General features: G+C 39.9%; 1 protein-coding gene and 1 long non-coding RNA gene across 9 annotated transcripts in view; both read left to right on the top strand.

Annotated features, from left to right (window-relative positions):
* LOC141551617 (uncharacterized) overlaps positions 1-14,509 on the top strand; it is a 60,607-nt gene extending 46,098 nt beyond the window's left edge. The window contains exon 2 of the long non-coding RNA XR_012484917.1: positions 14,334-14,509. This is a non-coding gene — a long non-coding RNA (uncharacterized LOC141551617). The remainder of the gene's footprint in view (positions 1-14,333) is intronic.
* A 1,678-nt stretch (positions 14,510-16,187) lies between these two features.
* Positions 16,188-21,425, top strand: part of POC1A (POC1 centriolar protein A) — a 162,580-nt gene continuing 157,342 nt past the window's right edge. For 3 of the 8 annotated variants that reach the window (XM_074283405.1, XM_074283406.1, XM_074283407.1), the window contains exon 1: positions 16,188-16,357. In XM_074283405.1, coding sequence (XP_074139506.1) covers positions 16,310-16,357 — 48 coding nt within the window. In that variant the 5' untranslated portion in view covers positions 16,188-16,309. Of the gene's footprint in view, positions 16,358-16,402; positions 16,535-21,425 lie in introns of those variants that run through there. The other 5 variants (XM_074283410.1, XM_074283408.1, XM_074283404.1 and 2 more) reach the window with 3 other exon arrangements.

The following is a 21,425-nucleotide window of genomic DNA, read 5'->3' as shown; positions in this document are numbered from 1 at the left end:
CCCTCCCTTCTTTTCCTCTCTCCAAAACAGCACTCTAAAATAAGTTATACATGTACAATCATGTTAAGCAGATTTCCACATTAGTCATGTTGTGAAAGAAGAATCAGAACAAAAGGGAAAAGCCTTGGGAAAAAAAAACATTTAAAAAATGAAAATAGTATGCTTCAACCTATATTCAGACTCTATTGTTCTTTTCCTGGATGGCATTTTCCATCACAGGTCTTTATACTGTCCACTGATGTTAGGTTTGTGTAAAACTGTGTATATTAACTTGAATTTAAAAAGTTACAAAAGCATTCTCCTTGTTTTCATGTCCCCTTCTTTGCCTTTTTAAAAAAATGTTTTTCCCTAATCATGTTAGTGTTGTTATATTAAGTCCCTAGTACGAGCAGGTCAATGTCCTGTATCCTAAGGATACAATGCAAAAACAAAGGCAAAAGCCAAACAGTCCCTGCCCTCAGTATGTTTACATTTTATAGGAAGGAACACACACACCACACATATGTCAATACAAAAATAATGTAATTTTCTTTGGAGAATGACATTCACAATTGAAGGAGGGGCAGGAAAGGTTTCTTGTAAGATGTGACATGAGCTCAGACTTGAAGAAAGATCTGGGTTGTTAAAGGCAGAAATGAGGCAGGGATGAAATGAGGGACAGCACAGGCACAGGGGCAGAAGATAAAATCTTGTTTATGAGGAGCATAATGTCTAAGAGAATGTGATTGACACAGTGTGCTAATAAATGTGTTGAGTGAAAAATGAGCATATCAGTTACAAAGTGAAGAAAATGGAATAAAAAAATATTGACACTGGAGTTCACATAATACTGGCAGGAATCAGATACTGAAATATCTAGTTTTATGTGCTTTGAGAGCTGTAAAACAACACTAAGTGAAGTCTATGGGGGGAAGCTGTCACTCTTTGGGGGCTGCTGAGTGGAATCAGAGAAGGCTTCCTGGAGGAGATGACATTTGCGCTGAGCTTTAAAGGATGGGTAGGAATCCACCAGATAAAGATGGGGAGAGAATGTATTACAGCTCTAGGGAACAGTATTGGGAAAAAGCACCAAAGTTAGAAGAACATAGGGAATATCAGGAAAACAGGGAAATTCTAATTTGACTGGAGTACATGGATTTCAATGATATGAAATGAGGTTTGAAGGGTAAGGGAGTGGAGAGTTAGACTGGGGATGGTCTTGAAAGGAATTTCAGTTTTACTTGGTAGGCAATAGGGAGCCATGGAAGAGTCTTGAGCAAAGGAGTATGATACCTCACAGGAAGATTATTCTGACAAGATGATGAAGGATTGATTCGAAGGGAATAAGAGGAAGTGTAAATGGGGAAGAGGATTAGGAAGGTCCAGACATGTAATAATAAGTATTTATAGAGAAGGGGACAGATGTGGGAATGGACAGAACTTGGTAACTAATTGGATTTAACAGTGGGAGAAGGACAAGTCCCAGATACCCAATATGAAAAACAAGAAGAATGTGATATCAGAGACAGAAGTAGTGAAGTCTGAAGTAGGGCACTAATATAACGAGCTTGGGTGGGACATCATGACAAAAGTACCGGATTGTGAAAGCAGTCGGAGTATAGATGAGGAGCGGAGAAGAGCGCTCAGGACTGAGCAGGTAGATCTAGGAGTCATCTACATCCGGATGGTTGTTGAAGCTAGAGAATGAGAGAAGAGTGATGAGGGGAGCCACGCTGAGAGAGAATCAAAGGAGGCAGAGGGCCAACCTTTGGGGAGGAACTTAGGAAGAGAAAGAGGTGGTCTCTAGAGTAGGGGAGGGCCTTAATCCTTTCCTGGAAGCTGGGAAGATGCTTGCATCACTTTTTCCTCACCACAGTCAGGTGTGGGACTGGCCTCTGACACAACCATACCTACTCTTTACTCATCGTCTCCACCCGCAATTCCCCAATTCTGCTCCTTCCTGCCAATATAAAGTCTCAGGCTCTCCCACTTCTGCAGTGGGCGTCAGCCTTTCACCCTAGTGCTGATCTTCAGCCTTTCACCCTAGTGCTGATCTATTTATGACCCTGACACCCAGGACTGGAGAAAACCCCTCTCCCCCCCATTGTTTCATGGCTGTGGTTGTGGCAGGTCCCTCAGAGGGTGAGAACACCGCCCCCATTTTCATTGTGCTGGCTTAGAGTGGGTTGGACTTGATAAGTAGGTATGAATGGGTGGCAGGATGCTTGGTGGATCTCTCATTGCATCATTGCTTGCAAATCTGTCAAGGTCACCACTCTCCTATTCCCACAGGTTCATGGCCTCAGTGTTCCCCTCAGCTCCACACTCTGACTTGTTCCTAAAAAGCCAATCCAGTGCCAGTTTTTTTCCCTACATGCCATCGCTTGCTTCTGTCCCTCTTACACCCACAGTAACTCCCCAAGTTTGAACATTCACAATAGCCTCCTTAGTGATTTAACTTCCTAAAGTATCCCTCCACTCCACTACCAAAGTGATTTCCCTCAAGCACAGGTCTGACTTTGTCACTCCCCTGCTCAATAAAGTCTGGTGGCTTTCTTTTGCCTCTAGGCTCAAATATCATCACCACAGTAATCATAATAGCTACTCATGTGTAGTGCTTTTATCTCCTTTTAAATTTTTGATTTTTTATAACTTTTATAATGAACACAACTATTTATGAGTAATACTTTATATAATTTATGAATGAATATGCATATTTGGAATGTCTAAACATTTTTTACTGATGACATTCCTTCTTTTGGAGAGAAGAATGAAAGAATGAGTAGTGTCCCCATGGAAGAGAAGAATTAAGGGAATTGATTTTTGATGATTGAACTAATAAGGGAGCTCATCTGCTGTAGGTATGTAAGTTTGGAGTAAGAGGGGGCAAGAAAAGGTTTGGGGGATGAGCTAGGTTGCTGATAATCGTCAAGCAGAAATGAAGATCTGGTTGATGCTGTCTTATAAATTTGTGGTAGATAAAAACAATTCAATCTCTTCTCTTTATCCAGAGATCATCAATAAATCTGGAGCAGATGAGAAATTTGATGCTTGAGATTACCCAAAAGGATTAGGGGATTAGAAAAAGTTGAAAGTCATGGGAATTCTGGGGCTGTATCTAGTGAGATATTCAAGTATTGTATCTTGTAGGGAGGCATGGAAACAAAGGAAACCAGGATGGTGGATTGGCAAAATAGGACACCTTTTTCTAACCCCACTCTTTCTCTCTTTAATCTTTGAACTCCTTGAAGATATATGCTTGGCAGTGAGATCTCTCAATCAAGGGGTGGGAACATTTTAGTCCCTTTCCCCCCCCCCCCTTTTTCTGAGGCTGGGATTAAGTGACTTGCCCAGGGTCACACAGCTAGGAAGTGTTAAGTGTCTGAGACCAGATTTGAACTGGGGGGGAGGGGGAATCTTGAATTCAAGGCTGGTGCTCTATCCACTGCGCCACCTAGCTGCCCCTTTTTTAGTCCCTTTTTAAAGATAATTATTTCCAATTGCTTTCTAAAACAGCTGGGCCATTTTATGGCTCTTCCAACAGGGTATGAGCTTTTTTTTTTTTTTTTTAAGTATTTATTAATTTTTGACATTTACTTTTATAAGATTTTGATCTCCCTTTTTTTCTCCTTTCATCTCCCTACCCTTCCCCAACTTGGCAATCAATCTGCTATAGGTTAGACATGTATAGTCAGGTTGGGAAAGAAGAATAAGAACAAAAGGGAAAAAACTCGAGAAAAACAACAACAAAAGAAGTGAAAGTAGTATACTTTAATCTGTGTTTAGTTCTTTCTCTGGGTGTGGTGAGCATTTTCCATCATGAGTCTTTTAGAATTGTTTTAGATCTTTGGATTGTTGAGAACAAAGTCCAGTAAAGTTGATCATCTGTACAATTTGTTACTGTGTACAATATTCTTCTGGTTCTGCTTTTTCAGCATCAATTCATATGACTTTCCAGGTTTTTCTGAAATCTTATAGAACAATAGTGTTCCATTACATTCATATGACATAATTTGTTCTGCTATTCTCCAATTGGTTGGCATCTTTTCTATTTCCAATTCTTTTTAAAAATTATTTTAATAGTTTTTATTTACCAGATATATATATATATATATATATATATATATGTATATACATATATATATATATATGCATGGGTAATTTTACAACATTGACAATTGCCAAACCTTTTGTCCTAATTTTTCCCCTCCTTCCCCCCCCTCTCCAGATGCCACATTGACCAATACGTGTTAAATATGTTAGAGTATACTATTTCCAATTCTTTATCACAACAACACAAAATTTGCTATAAACATTTTGGTACATGTGAATTCTTTTCCATTTTTTAAAATCTCTTTAGGATTCAGACCTAGTAGAGCTATTGCTGGGTCAAGTGTACAAAGAGTTTGATAGCCTTTTGGGCATAGTTCTAGATTATTTTCTAGAATGGTTGAATCAGTTCACAACTCACCGACAACGCATTAGTTTTCCAATTTTTGCACATCCTTTCCAACATTTATCATTTTCCTTTTCTGTCATATTAGCCCATCTGACTGGTATGAGGTAGTACCTCAGAATCAACAGGATCTTACTATGCCTGAATTTCCATAGATCTTCTGATATTGAGAATTCCCATCTTTTTTTCATCTTTATCAATTTATTAGATGTGAAGTAAAGTTCAAAATTATTTTGGTTTGCATTTCTCTTATTATTAATGATTTGGAGCAATTCAGTTGTGAGACTAGGGATAATCAGAGAGAAGGAGAAACAGGGATGCTTTGGGTTCTCTTGTTCTGAGACCAAACTGAGACCAAGATGAATTCAAGCTGAGGGAAGGATATGGAAGCAACCATGGGGGCAGAAATGAATGACTTATCTTATCTTATTTTTTTTTAAGTCAAAAAACCCTTTAATCTTATTCTATGACAAAATAGAAATCAGAAAAAGCATACATAGGTGAAATGTATATGAGGTCATAGTGAAGGACTTCTCCTATTGGGTAGGAAGTGACACGGATCAATTTATTTTGTAAAAAAAAAAGTTTCCCTATATTTTATACCATTGTCATTTTCAGATAATCCTCACCTTTATCCCCACAATAAATTTTCTCTTACAGCAAGGAAAAATATGGACCAAAATTGGCAAAGCAGCTGAATCTGATAAAAAATGCATCGTGCTGTATCCATAAATCCCTTCTTCAATTCTGAGTAAGGAAGAACATTTCATTTTTTTTTCCCCTTTTAGCATTAAAATTTATCATTGCAATTACGAGTTTAACTGTTTTTCAGAGTTGTTTCTGTTTACATGATTATAAGTTATTGACCTCCTATGATCTCTTCCTTGCTTTTTGAGCTCTTCTTTCCCCCAGAGGAAACTCCTGTCCCTGATTTTGCCCCCTTCTTGTCCTTTCCATGTCTAGGTGTCCATTCCTTATCTTCTTTCAGAGCCGAAATCGATGACCATCTTCTCTAGGAGGCCTTCCCTATCATGTTCTCTGTCACTGGGATTCCCCTATTACTTGTGGATTTCTTTAATTAAATGTGTTTTTTGTGCCTCATCTCTCTCCACCACACTGTGAACATGAGTGGTGAACAATCTTGGTCGTTTTATATATTGGGTTATAATGAACAAGGGCTGCCCTCTGCTGGCTACATTGAAGAATTACTTGTCTCTATTTTGAACCCAAACTATGTATTTTGAACTTCAGGAATGCAGAATCCTAAAACACCAAAGCTGGGGTGGACTTTGAAGGTCATGAAATGTCTATGATTTTTGAGTTGCAAAAGTCATTGGAAATCCCAAGCCCAAGCTCTCTCATTTTATAGATGAGAAAACCAAGGCCCCAAGAAGTCACAGAGGTTTGAACTGGAATGGAGCCACACCATGGCTGGGCGGCCTTCCCCGTCTCAAGTCTTTGATGATGCTCCTAAGTATCTTCGGAAATATTCTGTCTTTCTCCCTTGACCATGCTCTCCTATGTATCATCAATGTCACCATATCTACTGAGTCCTTCCCTTCCCTCATGCTTAGGTCTTTTTTAGGCATAAAAACAAAACAAACAAAAACAAACCCCAAGGAGACCAATGAACTTTGTTTGCATTCTCAAGTACTCCTATATCTCTCCTCTTTTTACTGAAGAACTCCAAGATGTAATTATCTATACTTCACTATTTTATCTGTTTCTTCACTATTCACTTCCTCCTTGATCTGGTTGGTCTTCTTCGATTTAGAAAGAATGTTCTCTTCATGGTCACTAATAACCCCAATTATCACCAAACCTAATGGGCTTTTTTTCCTGTCATTCTCTTTGCATTGTTACCCATAAAACTTATGACAACATAGAGCAAGTGTTCTTAACCTGAAGCACATGACTTTGTTTTTAAGATATTTTGATGCTATTTTTAGATTGATGACTTTACTTATAAAATTGGTTTACTTTAGCAAACTGGGGAAAACATTTTTACAGTTAAAGGTCCTGATAAAGGTCTCATTTCCAAAATATACAGAGAATTGACTTTAATTTATAAGAAATCAAGCCATTCTCCAATTGATAAATGGTCAAAGGATATGAACAGACAATTTTCAGATGATGAAATTGAAACTATTTCCACTCATATGAAAGAGTTCCAAATCACTACTGATCAGAGAAATGCAAATTAAGACCACTCTGAGATACCACTACACACCTGTCAGATTGGCTAAGATGACAGGAACAAATAATGATGAATGTTGGAGGGGCTGTGGGAAAACTGGAACACTGATACATTGTTGGTGGAGTTGTGAAAGAATCCAGCCATTCTGGAGAGCAATTTGGAATTATGCCCAAAAAGTTATCAAAATGTGCATACCTTTTGACCCAGCAGTACTACTACTGGGCTTATGTCCCAAACAGATCTTAAAGAAGGGAAAGGGACCTGTATGTGCCAAAATGTTTGTAGCAGCCCTTTTTGTAGTGGCTAGAAGCTGGAAGATAAATGGATGTCCATCAATTGGAGAATGGTTGGGTAAATTATGGTATATGAATATTATGGAATATTATTGTTCTGTAAGAAATGACCAGCAGGATTATTTCAGAAAGGCCTGGAGAGACTTACATGAATTGATGCTGAGTGGAACGAGCAGAACCAGGAGATCATTATACACTTCAACAACAATACTGTATGAGGATGTATTCTGATGGAAGTGGAAATCTTCAACACAGAGAAGATCTGAATCAGTTCCGATTGATAGACAGAATCAGCTACAGCCAGAAAAGGAACACTGAGAAATGAGTGTAAACTGTTTGCATTTTTGTTTTTCTTCCCAGGTTATTTTTACCTTCTGAATGCAATTCTTACTGTGCAACAAGAGAACTGTACGGTTCTGCCCACATATATTGTACCTAGGATATACTATAACATATTTAACATGTATAAGACTGCCTGCCATCTAGGGGAGGGGGTGGGGGGAAGGAGAGGAAAATTCAGAACAGAAGGAGTACAAGGGATAATGTTGTAAAAAAAAAAAATTACCCATGCATATGTACTGTCAAAAAAAAGTTATAATTATAAAATTAATTTTAAAAATAAAGTATCAAAAAATAAATAAAATTGGTTTACTTTGTAACACTATGTTTTACTTTATGAATTTCAAAACATTATTCAGAAATGAGGTCCATTATAAGAGAGTTTTCATTACAGACTACCCCATGGATACATGACATATACACACACAAAAAAAGGTTAAGAAGACTCATCCTAAAGGAAGGTTTTACTGGAGTGGGTACGGTATCCTTCACAGAGGACCATGAATGACAGAGTACTGATAGATTCTGAATTACACCAATGGAGGAAGAATTCACATTGATGAGATCACAGATCTTTTGAAGAATTCATTTGAATCATTCTTGTATGGAAAGAATTACACATAAATTAATTATGCTCAGCTGGGCTGAGTAGCAAAAGAATTGAGTTTGAGTGTGTATCACTAATTCTACCTCTAACCTTGGGGTCTCTTCCTCTCTGAGTCTCAATTTTCTCATCTGTAAACAATCAATTATTAAATTCTGATTATGGGGATCTTGTGTAAAATCCATGGATACAAAGAAAAAAAAAAGATATAGTCCCTGCCCTCAAGAAACTTAGTCTATGAACATGTTATGATATGTAAACATATAAATGAAAACTGTCCACTTTCCTTTTCCTTTCCCCACATTAAAGGGCTCAAATACAAGGTTTGTGAAACTCCTAAGTGCCTCCAGAAGCAGATTAGATGTAGTTCTTATTGGATATTGATGTAGTTAGTGGCAGTGCAGAGAGTTAAGGTATGAGAATCCCCTTCTGGTCGGTGCAGGTTCAACGTGAAAGAATTCATGAACCCAAAAACTTTGACCGGCAGAAGGGAGTTTATTATTGGCACTGCAGAGCCTGCTTAGCTAGAAAGACTGACTTTCTCAGTGGCAAGGTCCTGGCAGAGAAATAATAGGGTTCTCGCTGAGAAGAGAATGTCTTCACAGTGGGCAGGAGGCCTGGCAGGCAGCTATGTCAAGGAGAGGTTCCTTGACAAGGCATCATCCTGCTTCGGGCCTCTGCAGAGAAATGAGTTTAAAATTGCTCTTTAATAGGAAATCTGAGACTGAAGTTTCAACTGAATGAAATTTTATCAATGTTGTCACTGCCCCCAGGCCTAGATACTTGGAATTTCAAGCCTCTCAGTATCAGATCCACATCTCCCAATTGAACGAAAATCACTTTGAAGGCTTTCTGAATGGGGATCTGGCTACTAATGGTGGTGGGGATGGGGGGTGTGTGTGTGGGTGATTTGCCTTAGAAAAGCCCAGTTGAATGATGTCCCTTGTCTGGGGAGATATGCTTTCCCAGGAGGGCCTAAGACTCCAAATGTCCCTTCTTTACAGATCAAAGGGGACACAGCTTAAAGGGGACACAGTTTCACTCCCCTCAATATTAATATATATTTTTAAAAATGTATAAACATGTGCACATGATTCCCATTAACAATAAAGGGATAGGATTCTGATTACCAGTAATATATGATTCCTCCCTGCATCTGAGTCTCTAAAAATAGCTAGGCTAGAGACCTCAGTTTTTTCCTGTTATTGCTCTTATTGTTTCAGGGTCCCTCCTAGGTTCTGGGCCTTTAATGCATCTGACTTTGTGAATTTGAGAGGTCCAGGGGTTAAGACAGAATGACTAGAAACAAAGGGATATTTTTCTAAATCAGATAAAATGCTATCAGCAGGATTATAATGGGCATGGAGTTTGCTCAGATTTTCCATTCCTGACAACTTATACAGAGCATGTGCAGAAATTTCCTTCTTGGCTCCAGGCCATCACATGGAACTTTGAGAGCTTTATTCCAGTCAAGCATGACGGGGAGCTGGCAGTAGGGGAAAACTAAATTCTTTGGCTGCTGTTATAACTCAGTGAATATATGAAAAAAGAAAGTGACTTGCCCCTCCTTCTTTTGTCTCCCCAAAAGGACTCAAATATGCTCTCTACATGTGTGTCCCGGTACTTTAAAATACTGTTTTTGAGTTCTTTCCATGGATGCTGTATTTGTGAGAAAGAACATTCCAAGTTTTGGAGAAATGTTTTATATCAGCTATTCTTATTATGCCACTTAAATATATTATATTTATATATAATATATATATTTATAAAATAATTAGATATTTTTACATTTTTAATTTTTAAAAAGCTAATTGAGTTAACTGGATGAATTGTTGGGGTTTAAAAACCACATTGTTAGAAATTCAGCACCTTAGGGTTACTCCCAGGACCTTGAGAGAATAATAGTTACTTTCTGGGGATCCCAAATTATTTGTAGGCAAATCAAGGGAGTAGCCAGACCAAAGAGGGTATTAACTGGAAGATTAACTTAAATTTTGGCCTCGAATGACAGAAGGCATGGACTGGAAGTTTTTTTGACTTATGAAGCCCAGAATGAAATTTGAAATGTTTATCTGGTATTCTGATGCTTATTAGTCAAACCCAGCAGATTGTAATAATAACAATAAATCATAAATTTTGTTAGACTTGTCAGTGCTTCCTGTTTTTAAAAATGTAGATGATACATATTTCCTGCCATTTTAAAAAAATATAGATGATAAATACTTATTTCCCACCTGATTTATATTGTACATTGAGAATATCTTCTCCTCTCTTTGGGGAGATCTTAGTATCTAAAAAGTTAACTTCTAAGGTTAACCTTAGAAACCATAGGAAAAGGAAAAGGATAAGGGGAAAGAGTTGAAACAACAATAGCAAAACCAAATCATGGCATTTAAATATAATGAAATATTATTGTGATATAAGAAGAAATATGAGGAAGTCCAAGATATATGGGAAGATTTACATAAATTGATGCGGATTGAAACAAATGGAACCAAAAGAACAATAAAGAAAATTATTACATAGTCAATGAATCAATAAATATTTTTAAGGGGCCATTTTGTGTCAGGCACTGTGCTTAACTTGAGAATACAAAAGAGAGAGCACTTGTCCTGAAAGAACTTACAATCTAATGGGGAAGATAACATACACAAGGAAGGTGGAAGCTGCAGAGAGTGGGTAAGACATTTGGTATTCTCAACAGAGCTCCCTCCTTAGTTCATGTCTCCACCCCCAAAAGGACAGAGGGTAGGGATGGGGTAGGGGCCCAAGAATGATGAGGATTCCCCAATAATAAGTTTCCTGAGGCATGTGAGGAATTCAGAGAGGCCCTGAAGTAGTGCAGCCCAGTGAGAAATGAGATGCTCTGTGATGAGTGACTTTCTCCAATGGAAGTTTAATCATTTATCAGGTACTCCTTAAATGTCTATTATGTTCCAGGTACTGTGCGAAAAGCCAGAGATAGGAACTCATAAGTTAATGGAGGAGGCAATATACAACAACCATATACAGAGGAGATAAAAAACAGGATATTTTGGAGAAAATCTCAAAGGGGAGGCCCTGAGATCAAGGAACACTGGGAAAGATTTCCAGTAGGAGTCAGGACTTTGGGAAATTGAATTGTCAGGAATTGAAAAACTCATGAAGACTAAGGAGTACAACCATGTAACATCTCTCTTCTTCTGGCAGGGACCTGGGAGGCTTTCTCCTAGTACAACATGTTCTATTATATGGCCAGATTTATTCATTGTTTTTGCTTAATCTTTTTCTCTGTCACAAAAACAGATTAATAGTATTGGGGGGTGGGAAGGTATTTCTTTCCCAGAAATGATGGTGATATTGATGGAGTTTTAGTGACAGTCAGAGAATTGTGGAAATCCTCTTTTGGTCAAAGGGGACTAAATTCTTTGTGAAAGAATTCATGAACCCAAAGAGTTTTAGGTGGCAAAAATGGAAGTTTATTATTGGATGAGAAGTCAGCTTTGCTAGATGACTGACTTTATGGTGGCAAAGTCCTATTAGGGAAATGGAGGCCAGCACTGAGAAGACAATGTCTTCTTAGGGGGCAGGGTCCTGACAAGCAGCTATGCCAAAGGACAAGGCATAGTCCTGCTTTGGACATTCTGCAAAGAAGTGAGTTTAAAATTGCCTTTTAATAAGGAATCTTGAGGCTCTGGTTTCAGGTTGAAAAGAAAGCCAAAGTCCCCAGGCCTAGATATCCAATTGAATGGAAGGCTTCTGGAATTTGGAATTTGCTGAAAAGGGTATAAATGGGGTGATTTGCCCTAGAAAAGGCCAGCCAATAAGAAATAGACTAGTTGATAGTGGAATAGGTTAATCAATAACTCTAATAACCTAGTGTTTGACAAATCCAAAAACCCCAGCTTTTGGGATAAGAATTCATTGTTTGACAAAAACTGCTGGGAAAATTGAAAATTAGTAAGGTAGAAACTAGGCACTGACCTACATTTAATACCATACACCAAGATAATGTAAAAATGGGTTCCTGATCTAGGCATAAAGAATGAGATTATAAATAAATTAGAAGAATATAGGATAGTTTACCTCTCAGACCTGTGGAAAAGAAGAACTAGAGATCATTATTGATCACAAAATAGAAAATTTTGATATCAAATTAAAGAGCTTTTGTACAAACAAAACTAAAGCAGACAAGGTTAGAAGGGAAGCAATAAACTGGAAAAACATTTTTACAGTCAAAGGTTCTGATAAAGGCCTCATTTCCAAAATAGAGAAGTGACTCTAATTTATAAGAAATCAAGCCAATCTCCAATTGATAAGTGGTCAAAGGATATGAACAGACAATTTTTAGATGAAAAAATATTAACTATTTCTAGCCATATGAAAAGATGCTCCAAATCATTATTCAGAGAAATGCAAATTAAGACAATTCTGAGACACCATTACATACCTGTCAGATTGACTAGAATGACAGGAAAAGATAATGGTGAATGTTGGAGGGTTTGTGGGGAAATTGGGACACTGATACATTGTTGGTGGAATTGTGAAAGAATCCAGCCATTCTGGAGAGTAATCTGGAGTTATGCCCAAAAAGTTATCAAACTGTGCATACCCTTTGATCCAGCATTGATCTTACTGGGCTTATATCCCAAAGAGATCTTAAAGAAGGGAAAGGGACCTGTATGTGCCAAAATGTTTGTAGCAGCCTTTTTTGTAGGGGCCAGAAACTGGAAGATGAATGGATGTCCAACAATTGGAGAATGGCTGAATAAATTGTGGTATATGAATATTATGGAATATTATTGTTCTGTAAGAAATGACCAACAGGATTATTTCAGAAAGGCCTGGAAAGACTTACATGAACTGATGCTGAGTGAAATGAGCAGGACCAGGAGATCGTTGTATACTTTAATAAGAAGACTATATGATGATCAGTTCTGATGGACGTGGCTCTCTTCAACAATAAGATGAACCAAATCAGTTCCATTTGTTCAATAATGAAGAGAACCAGCTACACCCAGAGAAAGAACTCTGGGAAATGAGCGTGAACCACTACATAACATCTCCACTCCCTCTGTTTTTGTCCGATTGCATTTTTGATTCCCTTCTCAGGTTCTTATTGACCTTATTTCTAAGTTCGATTCTTCTTGTGCAGCAAAATGACTGTATGAATATGTATACATATATTTATTTAACATATACTTTAACACATTTAACATGTATGGGACTACCTGCCATCTAGGGGAGGGGGTGGAGGGAAGGAGGGGAAAAGTTTGAACAGAAGGTTTTGCAAAGGTCAATGCTGAAAAATTACCAATGCATATATCTTGTAAATAAAAAGCTATAATAAAAAAGGGGAAAAAAAAAAAAAAGGCCAGCCAGGAGAAGACTCTCTCTCCATAGACTCTGTGGAGTCTGGGGAAATATGCTTCCCAGGAGGTCCTGAGACTCAACTCGAATCTCTCTTCTTTACAGATCACAGGGTACGCAATTTTGTAGTGTTAATTTTACAGATTAAAGGGAACACATTTTCACATTCTCTTTAATATGAAGACAAAAGTATTAATAGTGTATTTTTAAGTCATTCAAATAGAGTAATCTGAGTCTTGAAACTCTTACCAACCCCCTAGAGATTTCAGGAAGCAGCTGAAGACTTGAATTCATCTTCTGCTTTAGGACATAATGACAGATTAGGACAAATCAGGTCTACTCTCTGGGCTTCAGTTTTCTCGTCTATAAAATGGTGTTGGACTCAATGACCTCTTAGGTCTCCACTAAATTCTAAATCTATAATCCTGAGACCCTCTTCCAGTTCCCTTTTAAGCTGTAACTCTAAGAATCTATGACCTCCCTTAAGCTCTATGATTCTATGACCCCCCTTTCCTTTCAAGCTCTAAATCTGTGACTTTATGATTGAACCCCTTCTTCCACGTCCCTTTCAGACTCTACATTTATGACTCTAGCATCTGTCCCTGTATTCCCCTACCCCAAGCAAATGTAATCAAAGTGTCCGTGTCACAAAGGACCTCTCTGGCCTGAGGATTTTTCTTTAAGGTATAAAAGAAGTGCAGATCTATGGACTAAAGTAAGCTACAGTCAAACAGGAGGTGGAATGATTAAACATCTTGGGTGTCAATGTACTTAAAAGGATGGGAATGCTTAAATTTAATTCAGGTGATCATTATGTAACATACATAGGCAAGCATCTCCTAGAAGAAATGAGGCAGTCCTCATAGTCAATAAAAGGAATGATGTTGTGCCACAGTTCTTTATCGTCCTGAGTTTCCTTAACTGTTCTGCCTCAGTCCCCTTCCTTGCACCCCCCCCCTCCCGTTCATTAACACTGAGGACCACTTGGTCTAAAGTTATAAACTCTCAATGTGAAAATCAAGGTAAGGGGGAGCTCAGACTTCCTGGCTCCTAACTCCTTCTGTCATCGAGGTCCTCCCCCCTCCATCATTGTTCTTCTTTATCCCAATTTGCCAGGAGGCCGCATCTCCCACTGCCCGTCAGAACCAGATGGATCCGCCCCTGCCTTGGTCTGCCCCTGAGGCTGAGCGTGCGTGTATGTCGTGGAGAACTCCCATTCACTACTGGGTACGTTGAGACAAGAGTTTTGTCCACTCGATCAATGCAGCTCTCCAAGAAATAAAAGATTAAAACTCTCTAATCTCTCCTCTTCTCCGGCCTCACGAGAAAAGCAGCACTGCCGGTAACCTCCAAAATGACAAAATGGTAAATGTTCACGTCCGAGGCAAACTGTTCAGCCTTAGAGTAATACACGATGCCTGAGGGGCCAACGGTGAGCACGTTGTGAGACGGGATGGGGTCCCCTGGGCGGGGCCCACACTTCCCAAACGAGTTCACAATCCCCACCGAATACAGGTGAGGTAAATGCAAAAATGGGTTTATCTCCCTGAGAAAACAACGTTCTCAGCAAAAACCCTGTTAGTGGTGAGCTCTAGAATTGGGGCACCTAAGGAATTAGGGTTTGGGTCTAGTCCAGGTTTGGGGTTCAGGGAGTCAAACGGAGCTCCCCTGCAACCCCTCAGAATTTGGCGCAAGGACAGGGAGTTGAATGAGGTCTAGTGGCGGCGCAAGCTGTTCTCCGTAAAGGAATTTACAGGCCCGAAAACCTAGATTGATAAAAGAGGTTTTATGGGGTTTGGAAGTAAGGCTTAGTGAGTAAAGTTGAGGGTAGAGAGAAGAGGGCACCGGAGCCAGGGCCGCAGTGGGCCTTGGGGCCAGGCAGGGGCTCCAGCCTGGCTCTTTTACACCAGGAGGTTTGGGCCACAAGCTGAAGGGGCCCCTGGGTGGTTCCGGTTGGCTCCCGGCTGGGTTTCAGGCCGGGTTGGGATTGAATTGAATTCAGAGGGTTTCGGGACTGAGCCAGATCAGGAACTGTGCTTGGGGTGGAGTCCCCTCCCCGAGGCAGAGTCAGGGAGGTTTTCTCCTAGGGATTTTTCAGAGTTCGGGGTTTCCTCTCACCCCCCTCAAGCATCAAAGCTTAAATTCATTTAAAGGAACAAGAGGCGGAGTTTTTGCTGAGGTTTGGACACACAACTTTTGATTATATTGGGGTTTGGGGGCCTGGAACTGGGGACCAATCTCCAGATGAATTTGAAGGACTAATTTTCAACTCGATAGAGGGAAGTAATTGTGCCCCAGGCCAAGCTCTCCAATTGAATTGGATGGGATGACTATCTGGGAGCTCCCCCTAGGAACAGGAGGGCGAAGCCCCTCCCAGAAGGGTTTCTTCCTTTTTTTTTTCCCCTGAGGCTGGGGTTAAGTGACCAGCCCAGGGTCACACAGACAGGAAGGGTTAAGTGTCTGAGGCCGAATTTGAACTCAGATCCTCCTGACTTCAGGGCTGGTGCTCTATCCATTTTGATCCTTAGCATCACAACGAGTCGCGCTGGACTCAGCAACAATTAAATGTCTACTTCACAGATGTAGAAACTGAGGTTTCAGAGAACCCCGGGACAAGACGCAGAAAGAACCAGCGTCAAACGAGGTAGCCCCAGACTTTCCGGGTCAAGTCAGCTGCTCACTTTCTTCCGGAAATGACGTTCCGGATGTCCTCTTTCATCCTCCTCTCTGCTTCCGCTCTCATCGTACCCACCCCTCCTCCCAATTCCGCCTCTTCAGTGAGGGCTTGGTAGTTGCTAGGAAACCGAGAAGCCCGGCTGGAGAGGGCGGGGCCTGAAAAGGGCGTTCCCCATTCTTCTCCTGGCTTTGTTTAAATCCTTCGCTAGCCAAGCCGAAAGGTAACAAAACAACCACAGCTCCCCCTGCTGCTGGTGAAAGGAACCGCGGCCCGGATAATCTACACTTAACTGAGGCTGCGCGATCCCCGCTCACGTAGTCCCGCTTCCCAGCTTGCCAAGGAAGGGAAGGAGAAGGAGGGTGGGATCCTAAAGACTGAAGGGGAGCAGGCCAAAGGAAAAGGGAGAACCGGCGGCATGGGAATTGAAGACGAGAAAAAGAGGCGGAGAGAGGGAGGGGCAGAGGTACGATTCTTCTCTGCTCCTCGTTTCCGGTCGGCGGGGAAAAAAACCCATGATGCCCTGCGGGGCGGTGCCTCCCCTTTAAGGCGCGGACGTCGTTGCTATTGGCGGCCGTTGGGGGCGCGGAAACTGAACTGCCGGAACTTCGGGCCGGCCGGCGCCATGGCGGCCCCCTGTGTGGTGAGGGCCCGGGCCGGGATGGGGTGGGGGGGGGGAGAGGGAGCCGCTCTGTCTGGGCCGGGAGAAGGTGAGACCCACCGGGCTTACGGTGGTTGGGGCGGCCCTTCCCCCCACGTTGGCTCCTACCTGAGGGCTGACGGGGTGCGGACACGGGGCTGCATACAGTAGGGGCTTAATGATTGCTTGGGATCGTGAGTGGACGAGAAGTCTGTGCGCTTGCTCCTGGAGTTTGGTGTGGTGGGAAAGGACCCTGAGTGGGGATCGGGGAACCCGGATTCCAGATCTCGTGCTTCCTTATGACTTTAACAAGTTTATTTGTGGGGTGGGGTAGTCTGCGTGTAGAACTCTATTCATCACTGCGTTTGGGGTGGAAGTTTGGGTAAATGAGATCTTTGAGTAATGTTCGAATGACCCGGGTTATTGTAAAGAATGAAGCGTATTGACCAGCACAATAAACCTTGCAACCATCTCAGCAATATGCAAAATATACCTTTTTTGCTTGCTTTAACATAATTAAGTTCAATAAGCATTTATTAAGCGCCTACTGGGTGCCTCACACTGCATATGGGGGAATACAAAAAGACAGTCCTCCCCTTCAGGAGCTTGCCCTCCCATCGGACCGGGCTGGGAATTGCTGGCGAACTGTTACACACCCAGCAGACTGCAGGATAAACGGAGGAGCGAGGGAAGGCGCCGGCAATCAGGTGACTGGAGAAGCTTCTGCGTAGTAGATTTCAAGGGAACCACGAACTTTTTGATAATTTATCTTGTTGATCATTATTATTATCTTTTTTTTAATCCTTTGCTGAGGTAATTGGGTTAAGTGACTTGCCCAGGGTCACACAGCTAATAAGTGTCTGAGACTGGACTTGAACTCACCGAGGTCCTCCCGACTTCCCTGTCCATTCTCTCTCCACTGCGCCATCTAGCTGTCCCTATTTTGTTTATTAAGTATATCTTTGAAAAATAGTCCATTTTTTCCAAGTCTAGTCTGGATGATAGGCCTGTAAATTTTTGGTGAATTTTAACACAGGCAAGTTACCTGGTCATTGTGTTTATCTCCATCTTTTTTGTTTATTTGGTGACGTGTTTCTTGGTACAAAATTGTATGGCAGCATTCTATATCTGTGAATTTTTGTAATTCTGATTCTCAGCATGTCATTATATGTCGTAATTTATCATTCCCTCAATTGAGGCCAGCCTTTTAGGCCCAATAGAAAATTTTTAAAAATACCCAAAACAATTTTTTGGTTGGATATTTTATGGTCTGTGGAAGGTGCTAAGATCTTATTGCTTCACCTGGATTTGTGACTATTTTATTAAATTCTTGAATGAAACAGAGTTTTATCATAAAAAGTAACTTTTCTTAGTCTTCAGTAAGCTAGCCTTTGTATTTTTTTGCCCATGACAATTTTTTTTTTTTTAAATATATAGAGTGGTTAGTATCTCCTTTTAAAAATTTGTCTTCTTTATTATTTAAGAAGACTGGGCTGTATTGTGAAGAGATTAGTAATATTCTTTCTAGGTTCCAGGTCTTCCTGAAAATCTTAAGGTGATTTAGGCTGTGGTGCATTAGTAGATTGTGAATTCTTGATTTTTTTTTCCCACCTTTCCTTTTGTGTGGCATATTTTGTGAATGTGACCATCATTTCAGTTTAAATAATCCTTGAAATGCTTGACTTCCTACATCATCAAACCCTTACAATAAATGTCATTGAAATGTGTTTTTTAAGAACTACAACTTTTTCTTGGGAATCACATCCTTTCTTAAAAGCCACAGAATTAAAATACAACAAAAGAGAACAATGAAACCCCTTAGTGTGATACAAAATCAGTACTCAGAGCACTTAACAGGGAAACCAACTTAATCTCATTTCATCTGACCAGTCATGTTCGGAGTCAGTCCATTTTCTGTAGAAGCATACCTATATGCATTACCATTGCTATTAAACAGGAAACTATCAATACTGTTGTGTTCCAAGTAATTTACATACCACTGTACTTTGTTCAAAGTTTTGCCTTTTCTAATTGTTGGTTTTTACTCTTTTTTTCCCCATTAAAACAACATAAAATGAATCTATTTGCATAGATTTTTTTTGCAGAAATAATAGTATATTTTTGGAGACAGGGAGAGAGGGAAACTATTTATAGAAAGAACTCTCAAGATGGGTCAAAAAATTGGTTTTGCATATTGGCCCAGTAGTACCTTAATAGATGTAGGACTTTAGGTGGCAACAATAATGAAAGTAGATGTTTAGCATTTTCAAATTTACACAGTACTTTATATAAACTTCATTTGATATTCATAAAACCTTATGATGTAAGCAGAACAAGTAGTAATATCCCCTGATTACAGATGAGGAATTTGATGTTTATAAAAGGCAAGTGACTTGTATGTGATTATATAATAAGTATTAAAGGATTTCAACTTAAGTCTGCATTGAATTCAAGTCTAGAGTTCCTTCTCCATTACTCCTTTCCTCCTCTAGACCTCTGTCTCCTCATCTATAAAATGAGAGTTTGGGCTATATGATTTTGAAGGTCCCTTCTAATTCTAAACTCTGGTCCTGTGATACTCCATACTCCCTAAGCCTAGTTTTCTTCCCATTATATCACACTACCCCCTCAAACTCATGTTTTGTAGTTATTCTAAACTTGACAGTGACAAGGACCACATTTATCTCTTTGTCTATTCTTCAAACCATCAATCAGCAAACATTTATTAAATACCTAATAAAAATTAGGTACTGTGGAGGCAAAGATGAATGAGCTGACAGTCTGGTTGGGGAAAACTACATATGTAAATATGTGGGTATATATAAATATATGTATATATGCATAGTATATACATGTGTATATACACACATAGATATACATACACACATATAGATATACATACATATTTGTATATGGAAAATACTTCACAAATATAAGGTGATTTTTTTTTTTTTAGGGAGAAATAATAAGCAACTAGGAGGTGGGATATAATCAAGAAAGATTTCATAAAGAGATTAATGCTTTACCTAATCCTTCTAGGAATTTATTCTACAAGATAAAATTCCAGGATATTCCAGACATGGGGAATAGCCTGTGCAAAGTTACAGGAAAGCTAGTTTGTTTAGAGTATAATGTACATGGAAGGGAGTAATGGTAAATTCAAGAAGAAAAGTAAGAAGGGGTCAGATTGTGAAGATCTTTAAATGCCAAACACAGGAGTTTATATTTAAATCTTTGATCTAAAAGTACGGAAGTGACATGGAAAGGCATAAGTTTTGTGAAAATTTGTTTGGCGACTGTGTAGAGAATGGATTGGAATTAGACTTAAAGAAGGAAGATCAATTAGGAGGCCCTTGGGAATACTAGATAAGAGAAGTATAGTTCAGCTTCCCATTGTAGTTCCTCCAGAAAATCTAGAAAATCTATCTGGTCAAAAGATGCAGGGGGAAAAGCACAATAAATCTTTTTTTTTTTTTTCTTTCCTGGCTGAGGTTGGTGTAGACTGTCAGCTCCTAGAGGGTAAGGACCATCTCATTTTAATCTTTGTATATCTACAGTTGGCACATAGTAGGTGCTTAGTATATGCTTGCTGATGGATAGATTGATAGAAGTCTGCCTCTCTGGATTGATTGAGGGCCTGTATTGAATGGCTGTATACCAGGATAAGAACAGGTCTTAGATCTAGCAGAACATCCTCATCTTGGATAGATAACAAGAAGTGTCAACTGGCAGACTTGTCATTCACTGCACTCTGTTAGATCATAGATCCAATAAGAACCAAGGAGGGGACCTGAACTTAGGAGTGATAGAGTAGTTCAAGTTGTCTACTGAGTGAGCATAAGTACTGAACTAAACAGCAGTTCTGAGGTTCTGACCCTGTCAGCAGAGTAGGATCTTAGAACCAACCTAGTCTGGTCTGCAGAAGAAAAACCAGGGCAGGTACCCTGTATCAAAGTAAAACTTGCAGTTCTATCACTCTGAACCCCAGAAATTTCCAACTGGTTAAAAGTGGCCAGGGTTAGCAGTTACCTTTCCCTAACTGAGACAAGTGTACAGTAGGGGCCTAGAATCAAATTCAAGTTAACAGCTTGCAGAGTTTAGCTTAAGAGGATAGTACTTAGAATTCACTCTGGATCAGACCATTTTGCAGGTTCCTAGTATGAACACTCCTCAAAATCCTGAAATAACAATACCCAGAATCCTGCAAAGATCAAGTATGACCCAATCATTCCATCTATAAGTGTATAATTCAGCAAGAATAAATGCACACAAAAAAGAATTCCATAAGGTTATGAATAAAGCACAATTTACAAAGGAGAGTTTTGTACCTCCTAAACTGAGGAAGCAGGTATGCTGCTTTTGAATCCTTAACCCATTCACTTCCCAGCCTTTTAAAAAATTAACATCATATTGTGGAGCCACGTATTCTAACCCTGGGAAGGGTGGTAGGAGTTCAGAGAAAGGAGAACTCAGATAGTGGAATCATTGGAAATACTTTAGTAGCTTTGGATCTGAACTTTGCCCAAAATGCTCAGTGTAGAGCTTTGTAATTCTCTGGGGGTGGGGGGGCAGAGTAAAAGGGGCTGAACTAGTATTGTGGCATTGTGTCTTTTAAGGTATGTTTTGGGGAATCAGTTTGATTTTGGACAGTTTTGGAAGGGGGGTGGTGGGGGTGGGGTGGAGGCCCTGTTCACTCTGCTCCAAAGTTCATGTTTCTAGACACCTTCTAGAATGTGAATTTCTTAAGAGCAGAGTGTTTTATTTCTTTTGTTCCTCACACATGTTAGTAATGTCTACCAAATTGAATTGGTTAAATGTGATATCTCGGCATCTTCAAGCTCTGTGAATTTCAGTCTCACCTCCGTCATCAGCTGCTACACATTGGCCTGGGCTG

Source organism: Sminthopsis crassicaudata, chromosome 1 (genome assembly GCF_048593235.1).
Source record: "Sminthopsis crassicaudata isolate SCR6 chromosome 1, ASM4859323v1, whole genome shotgun sequence".
In the NCBI taxonomy this organism is placed as follows: Eukaryota; Metazoa; Chordata; class Mammalia; order Dasyuromorphia; family Dasyuridae; genus Sminthopsis; species Sminthopsis crassicaudata.
This window is presented reverse-complemented; position numbering and strand designations above follow the sequence as displayed.